Source organism: Acomys russatus, chromosome 24 (genome assembly GCF_903995435.1).
Source record: "Acomys russatus chromosome 24, mAcoRus1.1, whole genome shotgun sequence".
Lineage (NCBI taxonomy): Eukaryota > Metazoa > Chordata > Mammalia > Rodentia > Muridae > Acomys > Acomys russatus.
This window is the reverse complement of record NC_067160.1, coordinates 3511745-3539478: the sequence shown is the minus strand read 5'-3', so window position 1 is coordinate 3539478 and position 27734 is coordinate 3511745. Positions and strand designations below refer to the sequence as shown.

Here is a 27734-nt window from a genome sequence, read left to right as displayed (position 1 = left end):
AGCACATTAACATATGGCAGAAAATTTTCTCTGCTCTTAAGAGCATGGGCGTGTCATGGCCCTGACCACATGTTCTCATATTCTTAGCCTGTCAGTCCTCCACATCACCTAACAGACGGGCTGCGTCTTGGTGTCTGTTAACACCTCCCTCTCTTGCCTCTCTATGGCGTGTACTAACCTTATGAAAACACTTAACCTGCCTTCTTTCCCTGTCAGCAGCCCTAAGTTTCATTACTTAGCGTCATTATGGTATCCGAATGGAGACTTCTGTGAGATATGGTTTTCCGCATAGGGATGCCTCTTTCTGCTGAGTGAGGAGGCCTGTGAGACCCACGATGTATCAGGAATTCTATTCATGAAGTTCAGGTTAAGGTGGAGATGTGCTCACACAGGAGGCCATGTAGCTGGGGATTTCCAGTGCTGAAGAAAAGATAACAAACTGACCGTAAGCTGTACTTCTGTTTTCATGCATTTTATTCAGTTATTTATTTGAGAACACCTGGGGTCTGGGTGCTAAAACATGACAGATGAGTTCTGTTGTTATGAGGTTCACAGTTTAGAAAGGAAGAGAAAGGTTATATTGTTCTCCCCCCCCCCCCCCCACACACACACACACTTAAGGACTCTGGCATAGCAGTTTCTACATTTTAAAGAAGTCCATTAAGTTCTTTAAATCCTCCAGGCTGGGAGAGCTGAGACACGAGGCAGGTGGCTGCCCATGGAAGCATATGGGCAGATTGTGCCTGTTCTCCCTCAGGCTGGACCAGGATTCTCAGGGTACGTGGATGGTGTGCTGCTGTCTTTTTGGGCTTTCAGAGGCTAAGCGGAAGGTAATGCTCTGCTACCCCAGTCATTAATAGCAGCAAATCAGTTATTAATCTACGCAGTGAAAAGACATTGTCCTAACTACTTTAGAACTCCGTTCTACCGTTCCATCAATTATTCTACCCAGAGAGCCAGAAATAATCATGGAGTCTAGGTTCTCTCTGGCTTCTTAAATAGTCACAGTGGGCTTTGTGTCCGTTCTGCTATTTTGCTTGCTCGGCCATTTCCCCTGGCCATCTGTTTAGACTCTGGTTAATCGTGTATTGGCTTCCCTTGCCTCTTTTAATTCAAACAGCCTTGTGCTCTGCATCTTCCTGGCACTTTTTTCCCCTGAAGAATATAAATTTTCATATAAAAATGGAATTTCAGCATATTGCTGCTATGCTAGACGTCTCCATCAGCCCTCTACCTGTCTCACCAACAATTAATTGTTCATAATGAATATTTGTAAATATGAGGGGAAGTTGAAATAGAGTGATGGATATTTACATACTCTTCAGAGATAGGGCACCTGTTAAAATGTCACCACATTTACCTATCTCTCTTATGAATACCCTTACTCAAGCACACACACACACACACACACACACACACACACACAAGCGCACACGCATGCGCATGCACACATACATGCTCACCCTGCTTTGCGAGGCCATGTGAAAACCGTACACATCTGGGTTTTCATTCTGAAACTCTTTAGCTTGTCTCTCTCTTAATATCTATTTAACTTTCAGCAGGGAAGTTTTGGAATGAAACAATTATTGAAACCTTGAAAAAGAACTGTATGAGAATCGGTGAAGAAAAATGACAAATGAGTAAGTGAGTCATATAGATTGTGTGTGTGTGGCAGATCTGAAGATTCTCTTCCATTGTTAATGTTGGCTCAGGTAACACATTTATATGTCCATGGCTACCCAGTATGGTGGTAAAACTGTGTTTTGTTTTTGTTTCTGTTTTTTTATTTAGGCCAAAGTCATCCTTTTTGTTAGTAACTTCTCTCTCTCTCTCTCTCTCTCCCTCTCTCTCTCTCTCTATATATATATATATACACACACACACACACATATATATATATATATACACACACACATATATATATATAATTTATTCACCTTCCATCCCAATTGTAGCCCCCTCCCTCATCTCCTCCTGGTCAGTCCCACTGTCCCTCCCTCCCCCCATGCCTCCCGTAGTCCTCAGAGAAGGCGAGCCCTTCTCCCCTACCAACTGACTCCAGTCCATCAAGTCTCATCAGATTGCCTGTGTCTTCTTCCTCAGGACATTTCTGGCTGTATCACTCTCTGCCATGCCTCCTATATGGCCACTGTTTCATTAGTCTTGGGCCATTTCCCCTGCCCTGTCCACTCTCACAGTGGATGTCCCCCTTCCTTGTCCACTCTTTCCCGCCTTCTGTGTATGCTGCCCCATCCTTCCACACTTGTGATGGAGATGGTGAGCTTAGCCTTGGCCTTTACCTGAAGAGTCAGGTATTCTGTAAGCAGAGAAGAGGAAGGTTACCAGTTAAGACCTGCCTGGATGACTTCCATCTTTGTGGCTTGCTTTTGTAAATCACCTTCTTGGATTCCTCAGGAGGACGAATTCCCATCTTTGCATCAGCAACTCCTGACTGGATTTGTATGGCTGCTGGCCGAAAGAGTCTTAACTAGCTCTCTGTTATTTCCCACACGATTCTTGATGCCAGGTAGACTTTACATCTGTTGACTCTTTCTTCCCTACAGTGCTCTCTGGCTTCCTCCTTATTCTAACTCCAGCAGAAGTCCACCTAATTCTGCTCACTCACAATTGTCTCTCAACAGACACCTCAGACTCTCTATTGGATGAGTCTGTGCCTGATAATACGTTGCTTAATTTGTCTCCATGCCCAGTTGTTTGTTATTCTTTAGATCATAACTGTATTGACTCACTCATTTTATATATCTACAACGCCTAACATTAGGCGGCTAAGAAATACGCAGAATGGCACTTATTGGTAATTGTCTCCTTGTTAGTGTGAGACTCTGGACTGTATCTTCTTGGTCTTCTGTTGCATGAGAAAGAAACACACCAATGGCTCCAAAATGCTTTTTAGTTAACAGGGTTTATTCCAGATTTATGAGTCCAGGGCAAATGCTCCTGGCAGTCTTATGAACTAGGAGATGACGAGCTCACCGACCCTGTGATACACTTTGATTGGGAATTGCCAGTTTCTTCCATATCAATATTTCAACGTACCATTCTCAAGTGTAGAGCCTTCTTGGGGAAGTTTCTTTCCCAGTTCTATACTTCTGTTTCTTTTCACTTCAACTTAAAAAAATAAAATCTCTCACTAGCACTTAGTTTGTCACCTTTGGGTCCAGGCTGTGACCGCACGCCTCCCCACTGCTGCTGTCCTCCTTTTTCTCACCTTCAGTTTTTCCTCACACTCTACAGGATTAATTTAGATATTCTTAGGATTCTTTCTTGTAAACAGGAATCTTTCCATTTCCCCGCCCCTCTTCTCAAAAATACTGACCTCTGACACATAAGACCCACTTCTAAATATACACTGCACATTCATAGACTAGTTTGTCCTCAACACCCACCAAATGTGAGGTTTATATTTGTGTGGGTCACAAAAAGCATGACGGAGCTATGCGATGTTTCTGAGCTCTTTATAAAACTGAGTAGCTAAGTCTGTAACACTTCAGGGCTGTGAGGTTGGGTAGGGATGAGATGGGTAGGTGTGAGCACAGGGAGGGTAAGGTGGGAGGTGAGGCTGGCATGGGGTGTGAGGAGGCTGGCTTCACCCTCCACCAAGCTCAGCATCAGCCTTGGGCTCTGCCCAGTCACACGGCTTCCCTGTGTGACGGAGGTGGCTGAGAAATCATCCAGGGCTATGCAACTTGGTAGTCAAAACGTGTGTTTTGGTGCTAAGACACCGGCACAAAGAATTCAAATCCGTATCTTTTATCTTTTATGGAACATTTTTAGGTGAACAACAAATAAATTTATTTGTCCAGAAGATGTGGTTAATGACAGTTACTGGCAGAATTGGGGTAGAGATGGTGCATATATGACACCTAGGACTCAGTGGATGCTCATCCTGTTTTGTTTATTTATTATTTATTTACAGAGAGTTCATACTGTGGCCCAGGCTGACTGTGAACTCATGGTAGCACTGCCCCCCACCCCTTCCTGGGATTCTAGGACCGAACCCGCATGCTTGTCACTACACATCCTTAGGGTGATTTTTAGGAAGTATTGTAGAAATATGACCATCTTTATCATACAGACTTTTAGTTTCATGATATTATGTTAGAAAAGGGTGAATAAACTAAAAAGGAAATGTACCCCACCTTATCTGATACTAGGGTTTTTTTTTTTTTTTTTTTTGGGTTTTTTTGGTGTTGTTGTTGTGTTTTTTTTTGTTTGTTTGTTTGTTTTTTGTGGCTTTATTTTCCACTCTAAAAGTATATGTATGCTTCAGTTAAGAAGTGCTGTCATTTTATGGAATAAAATTATTTCTGGTTTTCTTTTTTAAAGAAATCATACAAACAGTATTGCCTTTGAAACATCATCTAAAGCAAACAAGGGAAATATGTTGAAAAGAAAAAAAAAATTAGTGAGGAGCCCATCCCTGAGCTTGAGTCTTTCAGTATCCCCTTGGTTCCTTTCGTTTTGCTGAGAGGATAAATTGGTGCATGAGAAAGACTAAATCAAACAACGGTAGCTTCTGTCTTCCTCGTTTTCTTAGCTTGAGTGAACAGTATTCTCAGCATACAAATAAGCCAATTAAAGCTGCCCTGCTCCTTTGGAAAACTTATTGGGGAAAAAAAATGGCATTTTACTTAAGAACCCACAGTGTTTCACGTCCTGGCCTTTGTCTCTCTGGATTGGCCATTGCTGGGGCAGTGTCACTAAAATATGAGCCCTGAGAAAGAAATTCAGCTGGAAAGCAGATGAATTTTTTTCCCTTCCCCACAAATACTTAATCGCAAAGGAGTAGTGAATTGTCCTTCTATCTAGTAATGTACTCACTGCTGCACACCGGAGAAGGACATTAGCCTCCTAATGGAGGGAGCTGATTGACTCCCCTATTGATCAGATCAAACACACTGTACTCTGTGAAATTTAAGGCTGCTTTAATCCTATAATTGGTATGGTAGGCCCATCTAAACAATTTTAATTTACCACTTTTTTTTAAAAAAGCAAAGCAATGTGCTACATAAGGCATGTTCCTTGAAATGAACAAAAAAAAATCACATATTAAAAGAATTCAGAAATGGCTTTCCATTCATTCCATGTCTGTAAGTAAGAAGCAGAGGAAGCCACGAGTTATCATGGCCAAATAGTGTTTGTTTATTAGACAGTCTTCTCTACGATACGAGCTCCCAGGTTAAAGAAGGTTGAGTCCAATGGGAGCTTACACAGCCACTGAGACAAAACCAAATAGGGACATCAGTGTTGAGGAGTAATTTTTGGTTCAGCTATGTTCTATGTTCCGTGCATACATCTACCCTAGCAATTGTTTATCATGCTTCTGCTGCTATCATCTTGATATTTCAAGTGCTTCTACTTGCATAAAAATAAGATTTTTCTTATATGCTTGTCTTGTTTCTTGAGATAGGGTCTCTCTACATAGCTCTGGCTGTCTGGGGGTGGGGGGGGGGGGACATATGTAGACCAGACCTTGAACTAAGAGAGAGCTGCCTGCCTCTGCCTCCCAACTGCCAGAATTAAAGGTGTGTGTCACCACCACACAGCTTAAAAATAAGATTTTTACAACTGGGAAATACTCTTCCCTACTTTGTATAGAGAGTTGTCGAACAATTTATTATTATTATTTTTTTGGTCATGTTAAAATTGGAGATAATATCTGAAGGATTTGTGAGACTTAAAAGGGACTTAATATGTGAGCTGCCTAGAACACTTCCCAGTGTTGGCTTTTCTGCTTAGCCAATGTTTATTTAACTAAATAAATCTTTACTTCAAATTAGACCTTTTCTGTCCATTTCATCCCAGATCAATTCAAAGAATGTTTAAGTGTACAACTCATTTTACTTGCTTGACAGAAGGAAAGAAAGCAAATCAAGTGTTTTGGTCACTCACAAACGCGGGTCATGTGATCAGCATCTGGTTGCTATAGTGTTAATAATAAGCATCACCATGACTGTTACATTATATAAGTTGTCCTTATACAAAAGTTTTACTGGGTCGGGTTAGCTTTATAGAAACAGCGTAATTTGAACAGGGGCCTAGTGCTTGGTCCCCTTTCCACCTGTCCCCTGCTCGGTGCTTCTGACATCAGCTGGCCTTCTGTCAGGAGCTGTGGCGGCCCTTGGTCTGGCCTTGTGTCCTGGCCTTACTGTCTGCCTCACCGAAGCTCCCTGCGAGCAATTGAAATGGCCTATTGATCTGTCTGCAGCCTCCCAGAGACTTTCTGTTCATAGAATATGGATCAATTTTGTTCTTCTTGGCCGGGCATTGGTGACAGCTTATCACTCCAATCAACACATACTGCTTAGTAAATAATTGTTAGGTAAATACTACCCTCAAAGCACAAACATCTCCACGCGTTACAAACCCCGGTACTGCACTGACTGCTTGCCAGCTTGCTTTGGCTTTGGCTCCTTCCTACAGCTTTTGCTCTAGTTTTTATTCGCCCCACCCCCACCCGCACCCCACCCGCACCCCACCCCCACCTGCACCCCACCCCACCCCACCCGCACCCCACCCCCACCCCACTCCCGCCTGCCCCTTTGATCCTATGTTTAAGTAGCCATCTCCAATTTCTCACCATGCAGCTTGCTTTACCAATTGCTCCCCGGGGGGCTTTTTAATACCCCAAATGTCTTGCCAAGAGCAGCTGGACCTTCCTTGTGGGCAGCATGGGTCCACTGCTCCCAGTTCGGTTTTTCTTGGTTACTGGGCGAGTCTGTCATCATCATCCCCTTTCACAACGCATGCAATTCTCTCTCCCCTTTGAAAGAAAACCCTGGTGACACTTTCCTCATGCGTTCCTTTCTTCCAGGTGTGCCCTTACCTCAAATTCTAGGTTTTAGAATTTATGTAATATACTCTTTGACTTTTAGTCTCAACCTATTCTTTTTTTTTTAATTTTTAAAATTCTTCTCTCATATATTACATCCTGACTGCAGTTCCCCTCCCTCCCGTCTCCCCAGTGTGTTGCCCCCTCCAACTGCATGCTTCTCCTCTCCCCAAGATCTCCCCATCCCCTCCTCCTCAGAGAGGAGCAAGCCTCCGAGGTACATCAGACAAACATGGCATAAAACCCAGAAACATATAATCACAGCAAGGCTGGACAAGGCAACCTAGTAGGAGGAAAAGAGTCCCACAAGTAGGCAAAGGAGTCAGGGACAGCCCCTGCTCCCACTGTTAGGATTTCCACAAGAACACCAAGCTATTCAGACATAACATATATGCAGAGGACCCAGGTCAGACCCCTACAGGCTCCCTGATCTCTGTGAGCTCCCATTCTGTGGGCTGTGTTCTCCTGATGTGTCCCTGGCTCCTCTGGTTCCTCCAATCCTTCCTCCCACTCTTCCCCAGGACTCCCAGAGCTCTGCCCACTGTTTGGCTGTGGGACTCTGTATCTGCTCCCATCAGTTTCTGGGTGAAGTCTCTCTGGTCTCTTTGATGATGGTCCCAGCACACTGCAGGCAGGACAATCTGTAGGTCAGAGGTTTTGGGGCTGAGTTGCTGTCCCAATCCTTCCACTTGAGGCCTTGCCTGGTTACAGAAGATGACAAGTTCAGGCTCCTTGTCCCCCGTTATTAGGAGTCTTTGCTAGGGCTACTTTTGTAGATCTCATGGAGTTTCCACTGCACTAGGTTTTCACCTCATCCCTCAAGTGCCCCCCAAATCTAGTCACTGCTTCCAATACTTCCCTCCCCCATTTGATCCCTCCTGTTCCCAAGTGTACCCGCCCCCAGTCCACCAGAGAAATCTATCTCCCCTTCCCAGGGAGATCCTTGTGTCGCCCCCTTGACTAGAGTTTATCTTGACTAGAATTTATATTTTCTTTTCTTTTTGGTACAACAGTAATTCTCTGTCCATCCCATGTTTTATATGATCCTCTCACTAGAGCTTGAACTACCATGAATTTGAAATCGAGGAAAATCAGATACAGTATTAGCATGCATTAAAATTTAATATCTTTGCTGACATAACTAAAAAGTGCAATGGATAAACAGAAACTAGTGTGACATGTGCCATTCCCGGCCTGCTTCTTCCCTGGGATGTCCAGGCAGTTTTGCGTGCTGGGCAGGAAGGAATGAAGCTTAGTGGGGTAGCAGGATCTTGGACCAGTGGTCAGTGTGGGAGGAAGGCCCATGGTTTTCAGGAAAACAGCCTTCCTTTATTTCCGGAGGGGGGCGCAGCGGGGTAAGGGCTAAATAAACCTTGAGGAGGTAGGTAGGGACTTTTGGGGTGGCATTTTCTGTCATTGGCTAGGGCTGACATGCTGGGAATGCTTCATTTGCATGAAGAGGAATTGCCAGGTGCGCGCTGGACATGTCCTTATAAGGAAATAGGAAACCTGGCCATCAAGCTACGGGACTACCTCGAGGATGGCAGAGGTGGGGGTCATAAGGCTCCATGCATCAGGGCTTGCAGGCCCAGAGCAGTTCTTAGTCCCGCTGGTCTCAAGATGAGATTTTCAGGGTTTGGACATCTCGATCTTACTCTCGCTCCTGGCTCTCTTGCCTGGTCCCATGGCTCACATACCCCACAGTGTTGCTCATACTGGGCTTGACTTTTTCATAATCCAGGAAGGTTTACTGAGGTGAGTTTAATTGGCATCTAACGCTGAAGTGTTACCTGTGGACGGACTCTCCTTTCATGCGAAATGTATATTGTGTTTGCATCGTGTCATGTCTGCTTTGCCCTTTGTGATCTTTTAATTTACTTTGCACTGAAAAGGATCAATAAATGAATGGCTGTACTGCTTGTAATTAATTCCACACCCTACACCCGACTCCTGCTGTCAGTTTGCATTGGCTAAGGTTTCGGCAGACCGTGTTCTCCTGGCACCTGAATTTTTCTTGGCTGCCCAGTACTCCTTTCAGATGCCAGGTTACAGGACAATCATACATTTTTCCCCGTGGAGAAATGCTGAGACCCATTCCATTAAAAAACCTGACCACTCTTCCTGCTCCTTGGTTCCATCTGGTTCAATGGAACCCTGGCAGGAGGTTCCAAACCATTTCTAAATGACATGCTGGATGCAGTGTGCACCGGACAGCTTCTAAGTAAGCTCCGCTTTCTTTTCGTTGATTAAAATGTACTTCCTACGGATCCTTCTTTAAGAGGAAAGGGGTCTTATTGAGCCATTTCTGCTTTATTTTCCTGCGATTGGAGTGTATGAACCCACTGCAAAGCATCAAAAGGACATGCAGGAACCTCTTGCTCGCTGTCTGTTGTTTGTGTCTTTAATTTTCCTGGTAAGAAGAGTTCTCTCGGCCCACAAAAAGGATGTCGTGAAAAACAAAAGCAAACAGCAACACAAGGAGGGAAAAATAAGTTACCAGAAAACATGCTGATTTTAAAGCTTTATCGAACAGTCTCTGTTATGCTGGCTCCCTGGGGAGACCGGCACAATTACCTTGTTACATTGACTATAGTAAAAGAAGATAGGCGTATTCTGCTGAAAACATGAACTGGTTTCTAGAGCTGGAAAGCATTTTCGCAATTCACATCAAGCAGCTTTGAAGCATCCATACTTTGACCTATTATTTCTCCTCCCAGACAGTAATCAAGGGCTCAGACAAAGATACTTAGATCTTAATTAAAGCACTGTTTGCAAATGTGAGAAATTATACACCACTAATCATTCTGTAATAGGATATTCCAGTGACCCGTGGAACCGTCTTAATCATATAATGCTAATTTTGAAGAATATTGAATACCATGGACTTAGGCTTATGATGAGATCTTAGAAACACAGCACAATCACATTGGTTAGTAGTTAATTTTCTTTTTAGTCCCCTTCCTTAAACATTTAACTGTAGTGAATCAGACCCTGAGCTCTTGAGGTTGTTGAGATGGTCAACGGGCACAGTTCACTGGGTTTCTTCCTAATCTATGCTTATGTGTGCATGTGTGTGTGTGCACGCACGCGCGCGCGCACACACACACACACACACACACACTGCAATCTAAGCTCTGTAGATCTGTATTATTCATTATGTTTTTAAAAAGTGCTGAGTATGAATCAAATTCTGAGAACTAAAACAAGAAAAATTTATTTTCCTTTAGATTTTTCAAAATTCCAAATTTTCTATACAGCAATGAAATGAATTGAATAAACGCATAGAGAATCAGGTATTTTCACTATGGGAAAGACACAGAAGTGAAAGACCAGAAAACACTAGGAATCGGTGGTTAATTCTCCTTCTTCCCCAACAGTAACCTGGCAATAGTCATCAGAAGACGCAGCTGCCCCAGGTCAGCTTTTATCTTTGTCAGCACACTGTATCTGTTACTTTGGGGTGCTCACACCTCCAAGAGTACCCAGCAAAGGAGCCATGAAAGGGTGATAGATTTTTTAAAAATCTAATTTGCATTGTTATATTAAAAGAAAAATTATATGTGGACCGTGACAGGATGGTTTCAAGTCAGACCTGATAAGCCTGATTGTCACTCTGGCCCAGCGGTTCTTAGCCTCGCTTGCACTTTAAAAACATTGTGCACCTTTGACAATAAGAGTAAAACTTGTATAGTAAGAGTATTTTTCACTGGTTCCCATCTTAAATGCAGACCGGAATGGACCCAAGGAATATAAGTAACATTTCTCCAGGTAAGTCTGAGTTTAATCAGAGTCGAGAACTGTCATCGTAGGTCAAGCGATTAAGCATTCTGGAAAAGGTAACACCAGCAACACGCTACACGAATGTGTAATCCTTCTGTGTGGCATATGTTCGTGTCTGTGTGTGTGTGCGCACACGCATGTGTATGTGCACACACGTGGAGTCCAGAGATATACATCAGATATCTTCCTCAGCTGCTCTGCACCTTGTTTTTTGACACAGAGTCTCACAGTGAACTTGGAGTTCACTAATTAGGCCAGGCTGATGGTCATCAGGCCCCAGGGGTCCTGCTGGGCAGACAGGGATTATAATCATTTGCCACGACACACAGCTCTCACATTGGTGCTGGGGTGTCAAGCTAGCTGAGGTCCTCATGGTGCACAGCAAGTACTTTACTGACTGGATGCTTCCCCTGACTTCATGAACTGATATGATCTAACAAGATTACATTCGTTATTTCGTATATTCAAGCAACCAATTGTGAAAAAAAAAAAAAAAAAGCAACCAATTGTGTATTCAGAAAATAAGTGGACACGCACACTTGCCATGCAAGCCCCTTTAAAGTAAAAGGCAACGTTCTCAGATGCTTCTAGTAAGGTATGCTGTTGAGCGTTTATATATGAAGAAGACACACAGTGGCCTGGCTGCCGCATGGCAGCTCCCACGATGGGAGCCACTACAGTGTGCAGGCATGTGGTGGAGGGATGGGAGAGAGATAAGAGGGGGTGGTGTGAGCGCTATGAAGAGAGGTGAGTGGAAGACCTAAAGTGGAGAGGAACAGCCGGGTGTGAGCAGCCTGTGAAGCCATGGAGAAGTGCTGGCCTGTGCTGCCACCAAGGGGCATATCTGGGTCCATGGCCATGCAGCATCTGAGGTCTTTGTTGCTACCCATGGCTCATGTTACCACAAAGACCATGGGGGGGGGCTGTCTCTGGTCTTGGCTGCCTCTGAGATAATGTTGACGTCCAAGAGTTGTGCAGAGCCGGCCTTGCCTCTCGCTGGCTGTGGCACTCGGGAGAGCCGGCCCCACCCCTTGAGGGCTGTAGCGCTCAGGAGAGTGGACCCTGGGTAGCACAGTAGAGCTGGACCTGTGGGTAGCCATCCCCAGGGCATGAGAAGGGGAGAGCTGGCCTTGACCCTTGTTGGCTGAGGCACTGGGTGAGCTAGCTGGGGAAGTCCTGGAGAGCTTGCCCTGGTGGTGTGAGTGTGGGAGAGTTGGGGAGCTCACCAACTCAGCTGTCACCCAGGCCCAGATCCAGGGCTTTTAGTTGGCCCCCTCCAAATCTACCCCATCTATGAACTTCTGGAGGATGTGAATGGTTCAGTCCTGCAGATACAAAGCTGTGGGATCTCCATGACACAGCAGGATATCTGAGAGCAGTCCCCATCGGGATCCAGTACTAATGGTGTAGTGGAAGCCAGAGGCCCAGAATCTAGAGTCTAGAGTGGTAATGGACATTCGCAAGTAAAGATGTGTGGACAAAAGGATATATTATGGGACAAACTCACACGAGATATTGCTTTGGTTTGTTTTGTTTTTCAAGGCCTTGGCTCTGTGTAGCCTTGGCTGTCTTGGATTCCCTTTGTAGACCAGGCTGGCCTCTCACTGAGATTGACCTGACTCTGCCTCCCCGAGTGCTAGGATTACAGACGTGCACCATCAAGCCCAACAATATTTTAATTCTTTATTTTTTGTTTTTATTTTATTTTTTCCAGGGGCAAAGTTACGTGGGTTGAGAGTAGATACAAAGGGATGGGGAGGTGAATGAGATTGGGGTGCATTATGTGAAATTTACAAAGAATTTATAAAAAGTTAAGAAGAGTTGGTACATGACTGATTTCTTGCTTTAACATTGTTAACCAGAATAATTTAATTGTGCAGATAACTGAACTCTGAGACATTTTGTCTATACTTTTCTCCACATTATTATTATTTCTAGATAGTAAGTGTACATATTTAAAGATAACTATTCCTTTGTCTCTTTTTCAGCGAATAGAATACATCTTGCCTACAGTATAGCTTATTGAGTATGGAACATGAGACTCCTAAACCTTCTTGACTCAGCTTATTTGATGCCTTAGTGAGTTCTTTTTGTGTCCATACAACTTAATTTTCAATAACACTAACCAGCTGAGGAAAAATATGTATGTATTTGTTAGATATGTAATGAGATAGCTGTGTCTATTAGGCACCATGAAACTTCACACAGTCTGTGACAAGACTGAACACTGTCACCGCACTTCTTCCCCACAACTTTTCTTAATTAGAGTTTCTATTGCTGTCATAAATGTCACGGTCACAAACAACTTGGAGAGGAAAAAGTTTATTTCATCTTAAAATTCTCAGTTCATACTTTATCATAATTCTCGGGCCATACTCCATCGCTGAGGAAAAGTCAGGGCAGGAACTCAAGGCAGGAACCTGGAGGCAGGAACTGTAGTAGAAGCCATGGATGGATGCTGCTTACCCACTTTCTCCTCTTGGCTTGCTATGCATCTCAGGACTACCTACCCAGAGTGGTACCCCACTCAACTCTGTGAGTGAGTAGGGCACTCCACAGCATTTCACCAACCATGAAAATGGCCACAGGCCAATTAAAGTTACTTCTTTCCAAATGACTTCAGCTTGTTTTAAGTTCACATAAAGTTATTGTTTATGTTTGCTGTCTGTCAGAGCAGAACTGTAATGTAATTGAATTGAGTGATAAGAGGTAGAATTTTAAGACTGCAAACTCTTGTGTGGTACCCAGTGGGTGTTAGTGTGTGTTGTGTTTATATGGACAAAGAAATAGCTTCCGGAACTCCTGTGACTATTTTATAATTTTGCTGTGTTTTGCATATTATTTGGGAGTTGTGGTTTCAGATCTCAGCTTCTAGGGGTTTTGTTTTAGGAATAGCTCATGATGTATTTATTGATTTTTAGCCATGTGGCTCACTTTCATTATTCAACTGCTAAACTTTTGTATACATTTTAAGAGAGAAAACTGCTCATACCCTTCCTTTCTAGTATCAGTTGTGAAGCCATTAAAGATAGGGAGTTTACAAAAAAAGCACTTAGACAAACTCAAGGCCCCATGCTAACTGAAGTCTGTGAAGATCACAGTCTTTGATGTTGAGATCAACACCTTTTACACTTTAGCATTTTCAAACATCAGTGTGTTTGGAACTTGTGTGCATTGCATACCATTGGTAAAGACATTGTCTTTGTGAAATGGACAATGCTAAGGATTGATGACCATCGGGCAGCGTTGGGCTCTTCCTTTGACATGAGAGAGAGGCCTCCGGCTTTCCCACAGGGAGATCTGCCCTACAAGCCTTTCTTTGGGGATGGGTAAATTCCAACCCCAGAAACTGGTTCTTCCTGACCCCAGGTCCCCTGGCTTCAAGACGTGTAAGGAAAGATGTAGCACAATAGTAAAGAATATCAAATGAAATCTTATAGCTGTCATTTCAAGTCCTTTTAGGAAATCTTGAGGACAGATTTTGAGGAATTTCTTGGGGGCATTTTCAATCTTAGATGCAGCACTTTTCAGTATCAACTATATCAGCGGACAGTTCTCCCATTGGCCTGGGAAGTGCTTTGTCTCATCTGGTCTCTGTCCATCAGTTATACCAAACTTAAGAACATGACATCATTAACTTTCAAAGAAAGCTAGAGCACTCTATGTCTAACTCAAATAATTCACACTTAATCAGTCCTCAAGGGAACATTGTGCCCTAGTTAATGAATCTAACCCAATTTCCACTGTTCATTCATGAGAGGGAACATTGAGAACCACCCAAGAATTGTGGTTTCCTGGATGATATTTTTGTCTTTTCCATATCTATTTCCACCAATGTATTTGAAAGACGTAGTAGTCCAATTAGTGCTATTGAAAGATCCCTGGTAGATAACATGTGTGTGTGTGTGTGTGTGTGTGTGTGTGTGTGTGTGTGTGTGTGTGTGTGTATAGCAAATGTTCACACCTGGTTTGTTTATGTTTAAAATGGTACCAATTAGAACACAACACATCTTACAGTAAGTACGTGTTTAAACCTGACTCGGGGTACATCACTACCTGAAGGAGAGATAAACCTGTTTTTTAGGATCCCAAGTGCGGGATTGGAATGGCTTGTGAGAGAACAGGTGAGGTTAATCCACTAGAAGACCAACCACCTCGTGCGGGAGCTTAATTGTTGCCAGCTGAAAAGATCCCGTGAACAGACTCTGGGAGGAGATATATAAATGAGCCCAGAACTGGAGGCAGGGGCTTTTGGAGACTTGGGATAGTTTTAGCTGTTCATTACTCCACTTCGAGACACTCCTAGAGAGAACCGCTCGAGGGAAGGCTTCGGGGGCTCCGGCTCCTGCTGAGGTTCTGGATTCTGGTTACTCAAGGTTCCAGCAGAAGAAATCCTGCTGATTGTGCCAGGAGAATCATTCCTTGGAACTGATATCCTTACGGTTTTGTTATTGTGTCCATTAATCCTCATTTCCTATTGTTTTGGTTACTCGGGTTATAAGTGATGTATGCTTGGTCACTAAGTTGTTAATCAAATATATTGGTTAAGAAAATTGAGCCTATAACTACCATAAGTATTATTGAGCTGTAAAAGCAAAAGAACTGTTCATATATACACCTTGGATCTCAAGGGCTCATGATAAAAAAAAATGCTCATTTTAAAAATGGTTGTGTTGGGGACCTTTCTCGTCACTGTGACAAAGCACCTCACAGAAGCAACTAGGAGAGGAGGGATCTCTTTGGGCTCACGGTGTGAGGACAAAAGCACCGTGGGAGGGAAGGTGAGGTGGCAGGGACAGCTGCAAGGTCAGGTGGCAACAGGCTTCTGCAACTTGGTGGAAAGATTCCAGATAACCAGATTGAAGCTGGTCTGCGCCATAATCCTCAAAGATCACCCTTACTGACCCAGCTTCACCAGGTAGACCGCAACCCAAGAGGCTCCGGTAAGCTTCTCAAATAGCACGCTAAGCAGGGGACCAGGTGCTCAAACACACGGGCTCATGGGGGACATTTCATAGTCACACACTACAGCACTACTGCAGCGTCCCAAGTGACTCCACCGACGTAAAGGGCCCCCCCAACCTCAGGGCTGGTGCTCTACCACTCAGCTGTGTCTTCAGCTGTCTTTTAGTTTAACAGCATTGTGTTCGTGTGCTCACTGACATCGTCATGCACATGTACAGTGTGCCTTGATCGTTACTATCATCTCCACCCATCTTCACTGTCTTTCCACTCAGGTCCCTAGCTCATTTCTCTCCCAATGTCATGTGGATCATTCCCCTTTTTTTTTTTTTTTTTAAAGTAGCAGTTTTATTAAGAAATTCAAATTCGTGTGAAATAGATCAGAAAACTCTGATTTCAAAAAGCGCTTAAATTATTCCCATGAGTTGTCTTTTTTCCTAATACTCCTCCTATCCTAAATTCTCATTTTTTTTGTTTTTTGTTTGTTTGTTTGTTTGTTTGTTTTATGGCTAGCTTCCATTTTGTTCCAGTATTATTTAAAATTGTATAAGAAACAATTGATGAAAGCTTCATGTTTGCTCTTTTTTTCCTTCTTTGTTTCTTTGTCTGTTTTTTTGTTCCTTCCTTCTTTCCTTTATTTGCCCCTCTCTCCTCCCATCCCCACCTCTCCCCTTCCCTCCTCTCCCCTTCCCTCCTCTTCCCTTCCCTCCTCTTCCCTTCCCTCCTCTCCCCTTCCTTCCTCTCCCCTTCCCTCCTCTCCCCTTCCCTCCTCTCCCCTTCCCTCCTCTCCCCTTCCCTCCTCTCCCCTTCCCTCCTCTCCCCTTCCCTCCTCCCCCCAGCTTCCCATCCTTTCCCTTCCCTCTCCACAGCCAATAATACTTTTGGATCTAATTCTGGGGCTCAAGCAATGAAAAGGTGGCTTTTCTATTTTACTGAGTTTTTTGTTTTTTTAATTCAGTGCCACTTGCACCTTTAACAGAAGGTTGCTAGTATGTCTGTTTGAAACGCTGTGGAAATTAAGCTGTGTAAGCCTTCTCCACTCTGCCTTACAGAATCCAGTCCTTTCTCTTTCTAAGTTCCTTTGCTGTCCTCAGCTCCTTTCTAAACTTTCTGTTCTTGTTTCAATAAAACAGGGAAATTGAACTCACATCCTTCAAGAAAGGCTTGGAAAATTGCCCTGTTGGTGCTTATTTGTAACTGACTAAAAAAAAAAGTTTCATCTAACGTCTAAGAGGCTTTGCCCATGTACATTCTGTAGTAAACTTCCCAGGTTGAATGTTCTCATGCAATGTCATGCTAATTTTCAAAAGCAAAGGAAACCATGTTTATTGTTATTGTAGTGATGCACATTGGCAACTGTGGATTAGGCTCAGAATTTAGTACTGAATTACAATCAAGTGGTGGTTTCAGGGGACTCCTGATGAACCCTGGTGCCACTTGCTGAGCCCTGGTGCCACCTGCCTAGCACTCGTGCCACCTGCTGACCCAGAGCCACCTGCTGACCCAAGTGCCACCTGCTGATCCAGTGCCACCTGCCTAGCCCTCATGCCACCTGCTGACCCAGTGCCACCTGCTGACCCAGTGCCACATGCTGACCCAGTGCCACCTGCTAATCCAGTGCCACCTGCTGACCCAGTGCCACCTGCTGACCCCAGAGCCACCTGCTGATCCCAGGGCCACCTGCTGAACCCCGGTGTCACCTGCTGACCCGGTGCCACCTGCTTTCCCCAGGCGCTTGGCCACTTCCGGTCTTCTTCATCCTCCTCTTTACAACTCTCTTTCCCCATCTCCGCTTCCTTTCCTTGCTTCACCCTTTCCCAACCAGTGCACATCCACGTGGCAACCCTTAGCAAGCTCCAGAAGAACAGGAAGTCGTGTGGGAACTTAGCTTTGCAGAGTGAGAAGACAGATACGTGGAAAGCCAAGCAAACACGAGTGGGTATCATGTGCTCTGGGACCTGTCAGAATAGAATCGAGATGGCATGAGGAAAACATATTTGAAAAGGGGGTGTTTGACTTAAATTGAAGAGTAGTAGACTGAAATTTCCATAGGTAGAGCGAGTGAAAAAAAAAAAAAGACAAAAAGAAATACAAAGGAAAGAAAATGACTGGTCCTGGGCTTCAGCACCAGATGAATGAAAAAGAAAGAGGAGAGGAAAGGACGTGACTGTGCCTAGGTATAGTGGAGGAGAAAATTCGTTGTGATATGTGGCAGAGCTTAGCCAGAGGCAGGGACACCCAGGAGAGTCCAGAGTGGACGTGACCAGACTGAGCTGGGCCATGTGGGGAGAACAGCCGAACCAGGTGCAGCAGCCAGGAGACCCAATGGTACAGAGAGAGCAGGTAACACAAATCGTTAGGTTATATAAGGAAGGACAGCAGGGGAAAGAGCAACTGAACCCCTGGGATGGAGAGTTCAGGGTAGGGGGCTAGGCATGCCAGCCAGGAGGGCCTTGGAACAGCTAGGGACTGAGGGATGCAGGGAGAACCTGGCCACCAGGTCCACTTTTGATGTGTTAAAGAGGCATCATGGCCATTTGTCCCAGGTTTGAAACCTAACACAGAGGTTTTATAAAAGTTGTTTGTCAGCCGGGCGGTGGTGGTGCACACTTGGGAGGCAGAGGCAGGTCGATCTCTGTGAGTTCGAGGCCAGCCTCCTCTACGAAGTGAGTCCAGGATAGCCAAGGCTACACAGAGAAACACTGTCTAGAAAAACAAACAAAAAAAGTTGTCTTCGCTAGGATTGCTAGTGCTGTGGTAACAGACCATGAGCGAAGCAGCCTGAGGAAATGGTTTCTTTGACTTATGCTTCCAGACCACTGTTCATCATCAAAGGAAGTCAGGTCAGGAACTCAAACAGGGAAGAAACCTGGAGGCAGGAGCTGACATGGAGGCCATGGAGGGGGTGTGATTTATTGGCTTGCTCTCTATGCTCGTGTAGTAGACTGCTTTCTTATAGAGCCCAGGACCATAAGATCAGGGTAGTCCCACCCACAGTGGACTGGGCCCTTCCACATCAACCAATAAGAAAATGTCCTAAAGGCTTGTCTGCAGCCCCATCTTACAGAGACATTTTCTCAATCAAGGCTACCTCCCTTCTGATGACTCTAGCTTGTCAAGTTGACAGAAAACTACCCAGCATAGTGTATAGTTGGTCTTGGTTAATGAATAATGATCCATTGTGTAGCAACATAGAGGGGGGTCCTACAAACTTTTTCTGTAAAATTCTAGATGTTAGGCGCGTTAGTTTTTGCAGGCCGTTTGGTCACTGGCACAACTGTCAACTTGTAAAAAAAAGTGTAAGAAAGGTAGTCATAGATTTGCAGATGAGTGGGGTTGACTGCATTACGAGAGTTTTGTTATAAAGCCAGGCAGTGGGTCAGAGCTGGTGCGCAGACTGCAGTTTGCCAGGGCATGATGGAAGGACAGGATTAGAGGAAAACAGGCTGCACAGGAAAATGTTGGCAGATGCCAGAGGATTCTGGATGCAGCCTGGCGCTGAGAATTGATATGCTCTTCAATGAAACCAAGTCTGGTTTAATCTCTCCTCAGAGTTATAAATACACAGACGTTTAAATGAGAACCAGATGTTTCGTATTTATAGCTTAAGATAGTTGTATGCCCAGCTGTATATTAAGACATTTCTGTAACTGAATATTAAATGTATTAAAGTGGTATATGGAGAGCAAACAAGGCGTCTGAACGCCCCCACTGAAGGCTGAATTCAGAGGCAGAAATTTGGCATCTCTGGAGTTCTTACTGTGACTGTTCCTTAGTTCAGGTCCTAGAGAAAGTCAGAGAATACTTGGGCAGGTCTTCTACTTGAGTCTCTGGACTCGAAATGTCAATGTGGTCCTTGTTTAAAATACTTGTGTAAACTGACTCCAAACTAGATACCCAAGCCACATCTTGGCTTCTTGTAGGAACTGTGAGCTTATCAGCTCTGGAGTGACTTGTGCTTAATTTTGTTGAGCAGCACATTAGCTACTGTAGGAGACGCTTTTGTATGTTTCAGTAGAGCTTTTTCTATCACTGTCGTCAGAAATTCTGCAGCCTTTACCCCTCACGTGTTGTTTTTCCTCAGGCTAAACTTTTCCAAAGCCTTCTTCTCTATTTTTTTTTCAATCCCTAACAGTAGCCCAGTGCTGATGTGACCAGAAATCAGCAGTCCCTGAGCATTTGTTAAATGAATTCATAGGGGTAAACATTTGCTCCTATTCGGAACATTCTTCATTTTCTGCTTATTTTTCACTGAGACATATTCTCCTAAAGTCTTTTGAATTTATTTCACTAAAGTATTTACTGTTTAATTTCCAATGTTTCTAGGGAAACATTGCAGTATACCAAATGAAATTATCGCAGTTGCTTGAGGCATCCTGGGGAAAATGTAGGCTGGTTTTTATACCAGAGAAATCTGGATCTTCAGTGGTGTCCTCTTTGCGCAGTTGTAACCTACATTTTGGAAACAACACATGCCATGTTGCCAGATTCTCTCAGAAAGCAGTGGGATTGTAATGATTTTTCACCCCTCCCACATCAAAATGTTAGTATCAGCCAAACATATACCTATGATTCTTTTTAAAAGTCCTTTCCAGAACCTGAATCACCCAGGCCTGTAGGGCAGGGAGCTGTTCTTTTATAAGGACATTTCCTTATGTTGCTTTACTGTTCAGTAGACTTTAGTGATCCACACAACTTAATACATATGCTAAGTAGTACTCAGTAACCCCAGGACCTCACTCAGCAACAGCTGTTTAATTTTAGGGTTTTTTTTTTTTTTTTAACAGTATTTAAATTACATGTTTTCTGGTGCATTTGAAATCATTTGTTATTGGACCATTTTTAAACTAATGGTGACATATTGAAAAGAAGATTATGTGGGCATGACATAATGATTATAATTAAGTGACAGGGAAAATAATACACTCACAGAAAGCCGAATAAACAATGGAGAAAAGTAGACAGATCATGGAGACAATTGCATTGCTCACTGAAAATTATATATAGTTAATCAAGGGATCTACTTCAGGTAGTGGCAAAGCCTTTCTGTTGGGAGTAGGGCTGTGGGGTTCTGTGGACATGCAGTGTTGTGTGCGTCATCAGCTGCCCTGTGGAAGTCAGACCCGAGCAGATAATTCTTTATAGCCTATGCTTTTCTGAATCGCTTTGACAAGACTTTTCAAGCTTTCATCCAAGGTTTTGCTTCTTTCCCCTCTTTTCAAAATGTTTTTGCCGTATCTTACACTGGGGTAAGAGACAAACCATGTTGGGAAAAGAGGCCCCGAGATAGCAAACGGACATTTATTTTAAGCATTGGTGGAGTGGAGATACACCAGTAAATGCGATGCCAATCACAGCTAAGGAGTAATGAGGGACAAAGAGCATGAGAGTGGCATCAGAAGGATCACCCCCCACCCCTGCCTTAGCATTAGGAGATACCTTTCAGGGTTACCAAATACAGTAGCATGTAGTTCCAGCAATGAACCGTGTGTGTGTGTGTGTGTGTGTGTGTGTGTGTGTGTGTGTGTGTGTGTGAGTGTGTGTGTGAGAGTGAGAGAGAGAGAGAGAGAGAGAGAGAGAGAGAGAGAGAGAGAGAGAGAGAGAGAGATGGAATTGGGGCGGAAGCAAAGCTGGTTAGTCTTTCTCCAATGGACCAGAGAAGAGTTTGCTGGCCGGATCTCCTTCTCCCCTAAGCTTGTTAGGTGATGGAAAGTGTAGCTGCAGCGGATGTCACCAGGCAGGTGTTGTAGTGTTGATGATCTGCCCCTGCCCCACCTCCACGTCTGTTTTCTCATCAGATTTGTAGCACGTTTCGGGGAGGGATTGTTTTACATCATTTTATCAGGTGAGCCCCGAGTTGGGCCATTTGGAGCCAGTGTTCTTTATTCGGCTGTTATTTCACAAAATTAGAGCAAATGGCAGTTTCAATTATTTTGTGAATTTCCTTTAGGATCGCATCCACACATTAGGATACTCTTATCCAAAGGCTCTGAGAATTTTTTCAGACTGATATTTGAATCACATGAATTAATAAAAACCCTCTTTAGGCTTTATTTGTCCAGGATGGAAGGAGCTATTTTAAGTATATTTTGTTGCTACAAGTACATTATCAAATTTAAATAGGAAATTCCTTTAACTTTTGCATTTACTGAGGTTTTGCTTTGACTTTTTTCTTTTTTTGCGGCGGGGGGGGGAGGGTATTTAATATTATTCTTCCTTCATTTACTTTCTCATATACAAAATAATGTGGGCCGTAAACTAAGCAACATTTTATACTTGTAAGCAACAATCTATACTTGTACACTGCAGCTTTAAGGTTTGTGTTTTAGAAGCAAATGACAAGCCTCTGGCCCTAATAAATGCAGGGAACTCCCAGGAAGGATTATGCCAAAAACACGTGGGCTAGAAAGATGTCAGAGTTTTTCTAGGATAGTTTAGTTCCAGCACCGTTAGCCTCTGTGTGTCTTTATTTTTGCCTGAGGTACTGCAGATTTGACCTCAGTGGGTCTGGTGGCCGACTGAGTGGCAGCTGCATGCCACCTCTACTTAGATTTTTTTTTTATACTAATCATTCAAGGATATTTAGTGTAGAAAGCCGTTGTGCTATGTACATGGAAATATTTTGCTTCTGCAGGGTTATGGCTCCCATTTAAGTTGGAAGCCATCAGCCCAGAGGGCCTCAAACCTACAGAAAGGAAAGTAAGGAATGCTGCAAATGGTAGGAGCTAGTAATCGCCAGGAAAAGGCACAGATTGGTTATTTAACGCCAAATGGTCATCCCTGAAAACATATACAAGTGTCACCATACAGACCGAGTGGGTTGTACTTATGTGTTTAGGAATATATATATATATATATATACACACACACACATATATACATACGTGTGTGCGTGTGACAACAGTTGTTGAAAACAGGACTGTGAAGTCAAGAGGAGAGCTGTATCAGAAGATTTGGAGGGAAGGAAGGGAAAGGAGAAATGACATAATCATATTATAATATGAAATAAATAACTTTTTAAAAGTTGGAAGCCATTATTTGGGGTGTGTGTACGTGTTTATGCATGTGCATAGCGGCACTTTTTTTTTTCTTTTTAGTTGGGATTAATTTAGTCTGGAATTAATGTTCTGAGTAATGATTGCAATAATATATTCTTTGAGCTACAGCAATGTGACCTTTAACCTCATATTTGGGCTCTGGGGAGGAGCAGAACTAGTTGGTTTTTCAGTCTGCTTAACTGCGCCTTCCCGAGGACGGGGTGACTGTTCACTAGGTCTGTACATAAGATGATCCAAGAACAACGAGAAGTGTGGCTTAACAAAGCTGGACTACACAGGCCTGATAGTGCTGTGTTAGCAGAGAGTAGTGTGGCTCAGTTAACAGTAACTAGTGCTGTGTTAGCAGAGAGTAGTGTGGCTCAGTTAACAGTAACTAGTGCTGTGTTAGCAGAGAGTAGTGTGGCTCAGTTAACAGTAACTAGTGCTGTGTTAGCAGAGAGTAGTGTGGCTCAGTTAACAGTAACTAGTGCTGTGTTAGCAGAGAGTAGTGTGGCTCAGTTAACAGTAACTAGTGCTGTGTTAGCAGAGAGTAGTGTGGCTCAGTTAACAGTAACTAGTGCTGTGTTAGCAGAGAGTAGTGTGGCTCAGTTAACACTATAACTAGTGCTGTGTTAGCAGAGAGTAGTGTGGCTCAGTTAACAGTAACTAGTGCTGTGTTAGCAGAGAGTAGTGTGGCTCAGTTAACAGTAACTAGTGCTGTGTTAGCAGAGAGTAGTGTGGCTCAGTCAACAGTAACTAGTGCTGTGTTAGCAGAGAGTAGTGTGGCTCAGTTAACAGTAACTAGTGCTGTGTTAGCAGAGAGTAGTGTGGCTCAGTTAACAGTAACTAGTGCTGTGTTAGCAGAGAGTAGTGTGGCTCAGTCAACAGTAACTAGTGCTGTGTTAGCAGAGAGTAGTGTGGCTCAGTCAATAGTAACTAGTGCTGTGTTAGCAGAGAGTACTGTGGCTCAGTTAACAGTAACTAGTGCTGTGTTAGCAGAGAGTAGTGTGGCTCAGTTAACACTAACTAGTGCTGTGTTAGCAGAGAGTAGTGTGGCTCAGTTAACAGTAACTAGTGCTGTGTTAGCAGAGAGTAGTGTGGCTCAGTTAACAGTAACTAGTGCTGTGTTAGCAGAGAGTAGTGTGGCTCAGTTAACAGTAACTAGTGCTGTGTTAGCAGAGAGTAGTGTGGCTCAGTTAACAGTAACTAGTGCTGTGTTAGCAGAGAGTAGTGTGGCTCAGTTAACACTATAACTAGTGCTGTGTTAGCAGAGAGTAGTGTGGCTCAGTTAACAGTAACTAGTGCTGTGTTAGCAGAGAGTAGTGTGGCTCAGTTAACAGTAACTAGTGCTGTGTTAGCAGAGAGTAGTGTGGCTCAGTCAACAGTAACTAGTGCTGTGTTAGCAGAGAGTAGTGTGGCTCAGTTAACAGTAACTAGTGCTGTGTTAGCAGAGAGTAGTGTGGCTCAGTTAACAGTAACTAGTGCTGTGTTAGCAGAGAGTAGTGTGGCTCAGTCAACAGTAACTAGTGCTGTGTTAGCAGAGAGTAGTGTGGCTCAGTTAACAGTAACTAGTGCTGTGTTAGCAGAGAGTAGTGTGGCTCAGTTAACAGTAACTAGTGCTGTGTTAGCAGAGAGAGAGTAGTGTGGCTCAGTTAACAGTAACTAGGAGTTTTCTTTTTACTTGACGTGCTTTCTTGATAAAATGGTGTTAAGTAAAAAAAAAAAAAATGAGTTTGTTTATGAAAGTATCATCAGTCCTTAATGAGGTAGTGACAAAAGTCGTGGGATGGTTGTGGTGTGCTTTTCCAACTGTAGAAGAAAAAACTGTTACTAATGATCATGATAACAACCAAACATTAGCGTTAACTTTGTTTTGTCACTTTAGAGTGATTTCCATTCTCCCGGGGTCCCAGCCTTTGGACCTGTGGTGACACATATAAGGAATGGTGTAATGGATCCTGCCTGGCCCCAGAGCCTCCGTACAGGGAAAACAGAAACCATCTTTGGCAAAGACATTGCGGTACTTGCTCCCACAGGCATATCCTTGTGCAAGGTCTTTGCTTGTGGCCAGGTACCAGGGGTAAATGCCAGTGACCAGACAGTGCAGACCTGTTCTTGAGGACAGAGACGAGCAGGCTGGGTAGAGCTGCTTTTAATTATCATTGTCTTCTCTTGATTAGCATGAAATCGTGTGTAGGCAAGGAAGAATGGTGTAGGCTTTTTTTTTTTTCATATTTTGATAAAGGTTTCTGTGTGACATTTCATGTAGTTGAAACAATAATGCATCCCCTGCCTTTAGCCAACAGAAAGCAAAGGACCTTGCCCTGAATGGGTGTGCTGAAGTAGTGTTAAAATTCTGTAAAGTTGAAAGCAGACAGAGTAAACATGTATTTTCCTCAAGAGCAGTTCACTGTTCTCCTTTTAAATGACAAAAATTAGGATAATATTACTGTGCCTTATTAATAAAAAATATTCTAATTTACTTTGGTTTAGGAAGAATAATGAATTTGTTGCACTGCTTTTACCCTTTTGTACAGCTGTTAAATATATATTCTTAAGTGTAAAAAAAGTTTTGTCTTGTTATTCAGAAATATTGAATGACGTTTTAATGTGCAATGCCATATGTTCTAGGGTTCAACCTTATTCAGTTTCTGTTTTGTTTTGTTTTGTTTTGTTTCTTCCAGTGTCTGTATTTATGCTAAAAGTCCAGGTGAATGACATCATCAGTCGCCAGTACCTGAGTCAAGCAGTTGTGGAGGTGTTTGTTAACTACACAAAGACAAATTCTACAGTAACCAGAAACAATGGAGCAGTATTGATAAAAGTGCCCTACCAATTAGGACTCAGCTTAACCATTATTGCTTACAAAGAGGGCTACGTCTTGACACCTCTGCCTTGGAAAACCGGAAGGATGCCAAGTAAGTACTTATTTATACCACAAAAGGACCAACAGCGTCAACTAACCTAAACCCATGGAGGCTTGCGGAGACTGAAGCTCCACGGAGCATACACAGACTGGTCCTGTAGCCAATAGGCAGTTTGATTTTTATGTGGGTCCCTTAGTGAGTTGAGGAGGTGCTGTTTATGGCATGGACTCTATCACCTGCTTTCAATTACTTCCTCATGGTGGGGCTGTCTTGGCTGGCCTCAGTGGATGAGGATGAGCTCAGTCCTGATGAGCTGGGGTGGGTGAGTAAGGGGGGGCTCCCTTTTCTGAGGAGAAGGGGAGGAAGGCTAGGGCGAAGATGATGGGCGATGATCAAGATATAAAATAAATATATAAATTTTAAAAAGAAACAACTACACATAAAAAAAACAAATGTAAGTGACCTCTCTATTTGTTGGAGGGGAATCTGTTGAGCTGAAAATGAAAATACCTCTAAGACATCCATATAACATGTGTAGGAGGGAAGGAGAACTTGTAGAAAACACCCTTTTTTTTTTAAAAATATTTTATTTAATTTTAATTTATGTGCATTGCTGTGAGGGTGTCAGATCTTGGAGTTACAGACAGTTGGGAGCTGCCATGTGGGTGCTGGGAATTGAACCCAGGTCCTTTGGAAGAGCAGGCAGTGAGTGCTCTTAACCACTGAGCCATCTCTCCAGCCCTAGAAAACACTCTTTGTCTGGGATTCTAGAACAATCCACTGCGGATGAGGTGGCTTGTAAACAGCAGAGAGATCTCACACAGTTCTGGAAGCGAGGAAGACCAAGACTGAACACCAGTGGGTTCGCTGGGGAGAGAGCTTGCTTTCTGATTTGCAGAGCCACTTTTTTTTTTTTATAGATGTCACCTGGTCACTTTGGCCTCACCTGGAAGGAAGAGCTTTGGGGGCTCTTTTTTTTTTTTTTTTTTTTTTTTTTTTAAGGCAGTCTAATTTCATTGACAAAGCCTCTGCTTTCTTAACTTAACTACTCCAAAAGTTTTTTTAACACTATACCTTTCCTTGGTGGTGAAATTAAGGTTGACTAAAGTACTGAGATCTCAGCAATTATGAAGGGACTTTATCTTTCACAGAGGCTTGTACATTGACCACTTGTGGGTGCCTGTGGTAATTATCCTTTCCTGAAAGAAGCTTCTCCAATGAGGGCAGAATAAGGCACTGATCTATGGGTATAGCAATATATCATTAGCCGCCATTTTATTGCTATATTCCATTAGCAGAATGATTATACAAGGCTTCCCCTGGGGCCCATGACCTATTTGGTTTCAGGTTCCTGGTCACGTTAGCAATATTAGGTATGGGTTCAATCTCATGGAATGAACCTTAAGTTCAATAAAGCGGTTGGTTAGCCCTGTAATACATGGGCCACTATGATACCAGTCTATCTTGCAGACAAGTCACTGTTGTGGGTCTCAGGGTTTGTAGCTGGGTGCTGTTGATGTACCCCTCTCCTCTGGGGGTGTGCAGAGTACTTCCCAGAACCACGAATTACAATCAGTTGGTCACCAGCTCGATGTCTCTGTGTTTGGTGACGTAAGTATGTGATATCTTCAGCAATAGAGCCTTTACTGTTAGGATGTGAGTGTAACCAGCAGCCTTGGCACTTGCCTGTGGTGTTTGGGGGTGGGGATCTATGGGACCCCTTTGTCCAGTGACTCAACACGACGTAACCCATTCCTGACGCCGAGGGATTTACTTACCGTCCTAAGATGTCTAGTAGGTGTGTTGTCTTTCCTGTCATAGGATGATTCCATCCAAATTTCTTTAAAATGTTGTATGTATTTTATGAAGCCTCTATTGTAATAGGTTTTCCATATGGCTTTGAAAAGGCCTCTAGTGTCAGTGGCCCTCCGCATCGCCCCTCCCTTACTGTGCTCTCTCACACCTCCCCGTGTAACCCTCCGGTTCTAGTTTCCCCCTTTATCTCTTTATAACTTTAGTCAATTTCCCCTTCCTTGGAAGGCCCCATCCTCTGCCTTGAACACTTACTGGGTACCTACCCTCTGTGATGATTTTAATCAAAACGCGTAGGTATCTAAGCCTTTAAATCTAACATTCATACAAAAAACAAAAGAAAACATACAAATATTTGTCTTTTGGGCTCCGAGTTACTTCACATGGGATTATTGTTTCGAGCTCCCTCCATCAGATTACCTG

General features: G+C 43.5%; 1 protein-coding gene across 1 annotated transcript in view; it reads left to right on the top strand.

Annotated features, from left to right (window-relative positions):
* The window catches only part of Fam171b (family with sequence similarity 171 member B), a 51117-nt gene that overhangs the window by 10884 nt on the left and 12499 nt on the right, over nt 1–27734 (top strand). Inside the window, exon 2 of the mRNA XM_051166561.1 lies at nt 25317–25550. Within this exon, the coding sequence (XP_051022518.1) occupies nt 25317–25550 (234 nt within the window). The remainder of the gene's footprint in view (nt 1–25316; nt 25551–27734) is intronic.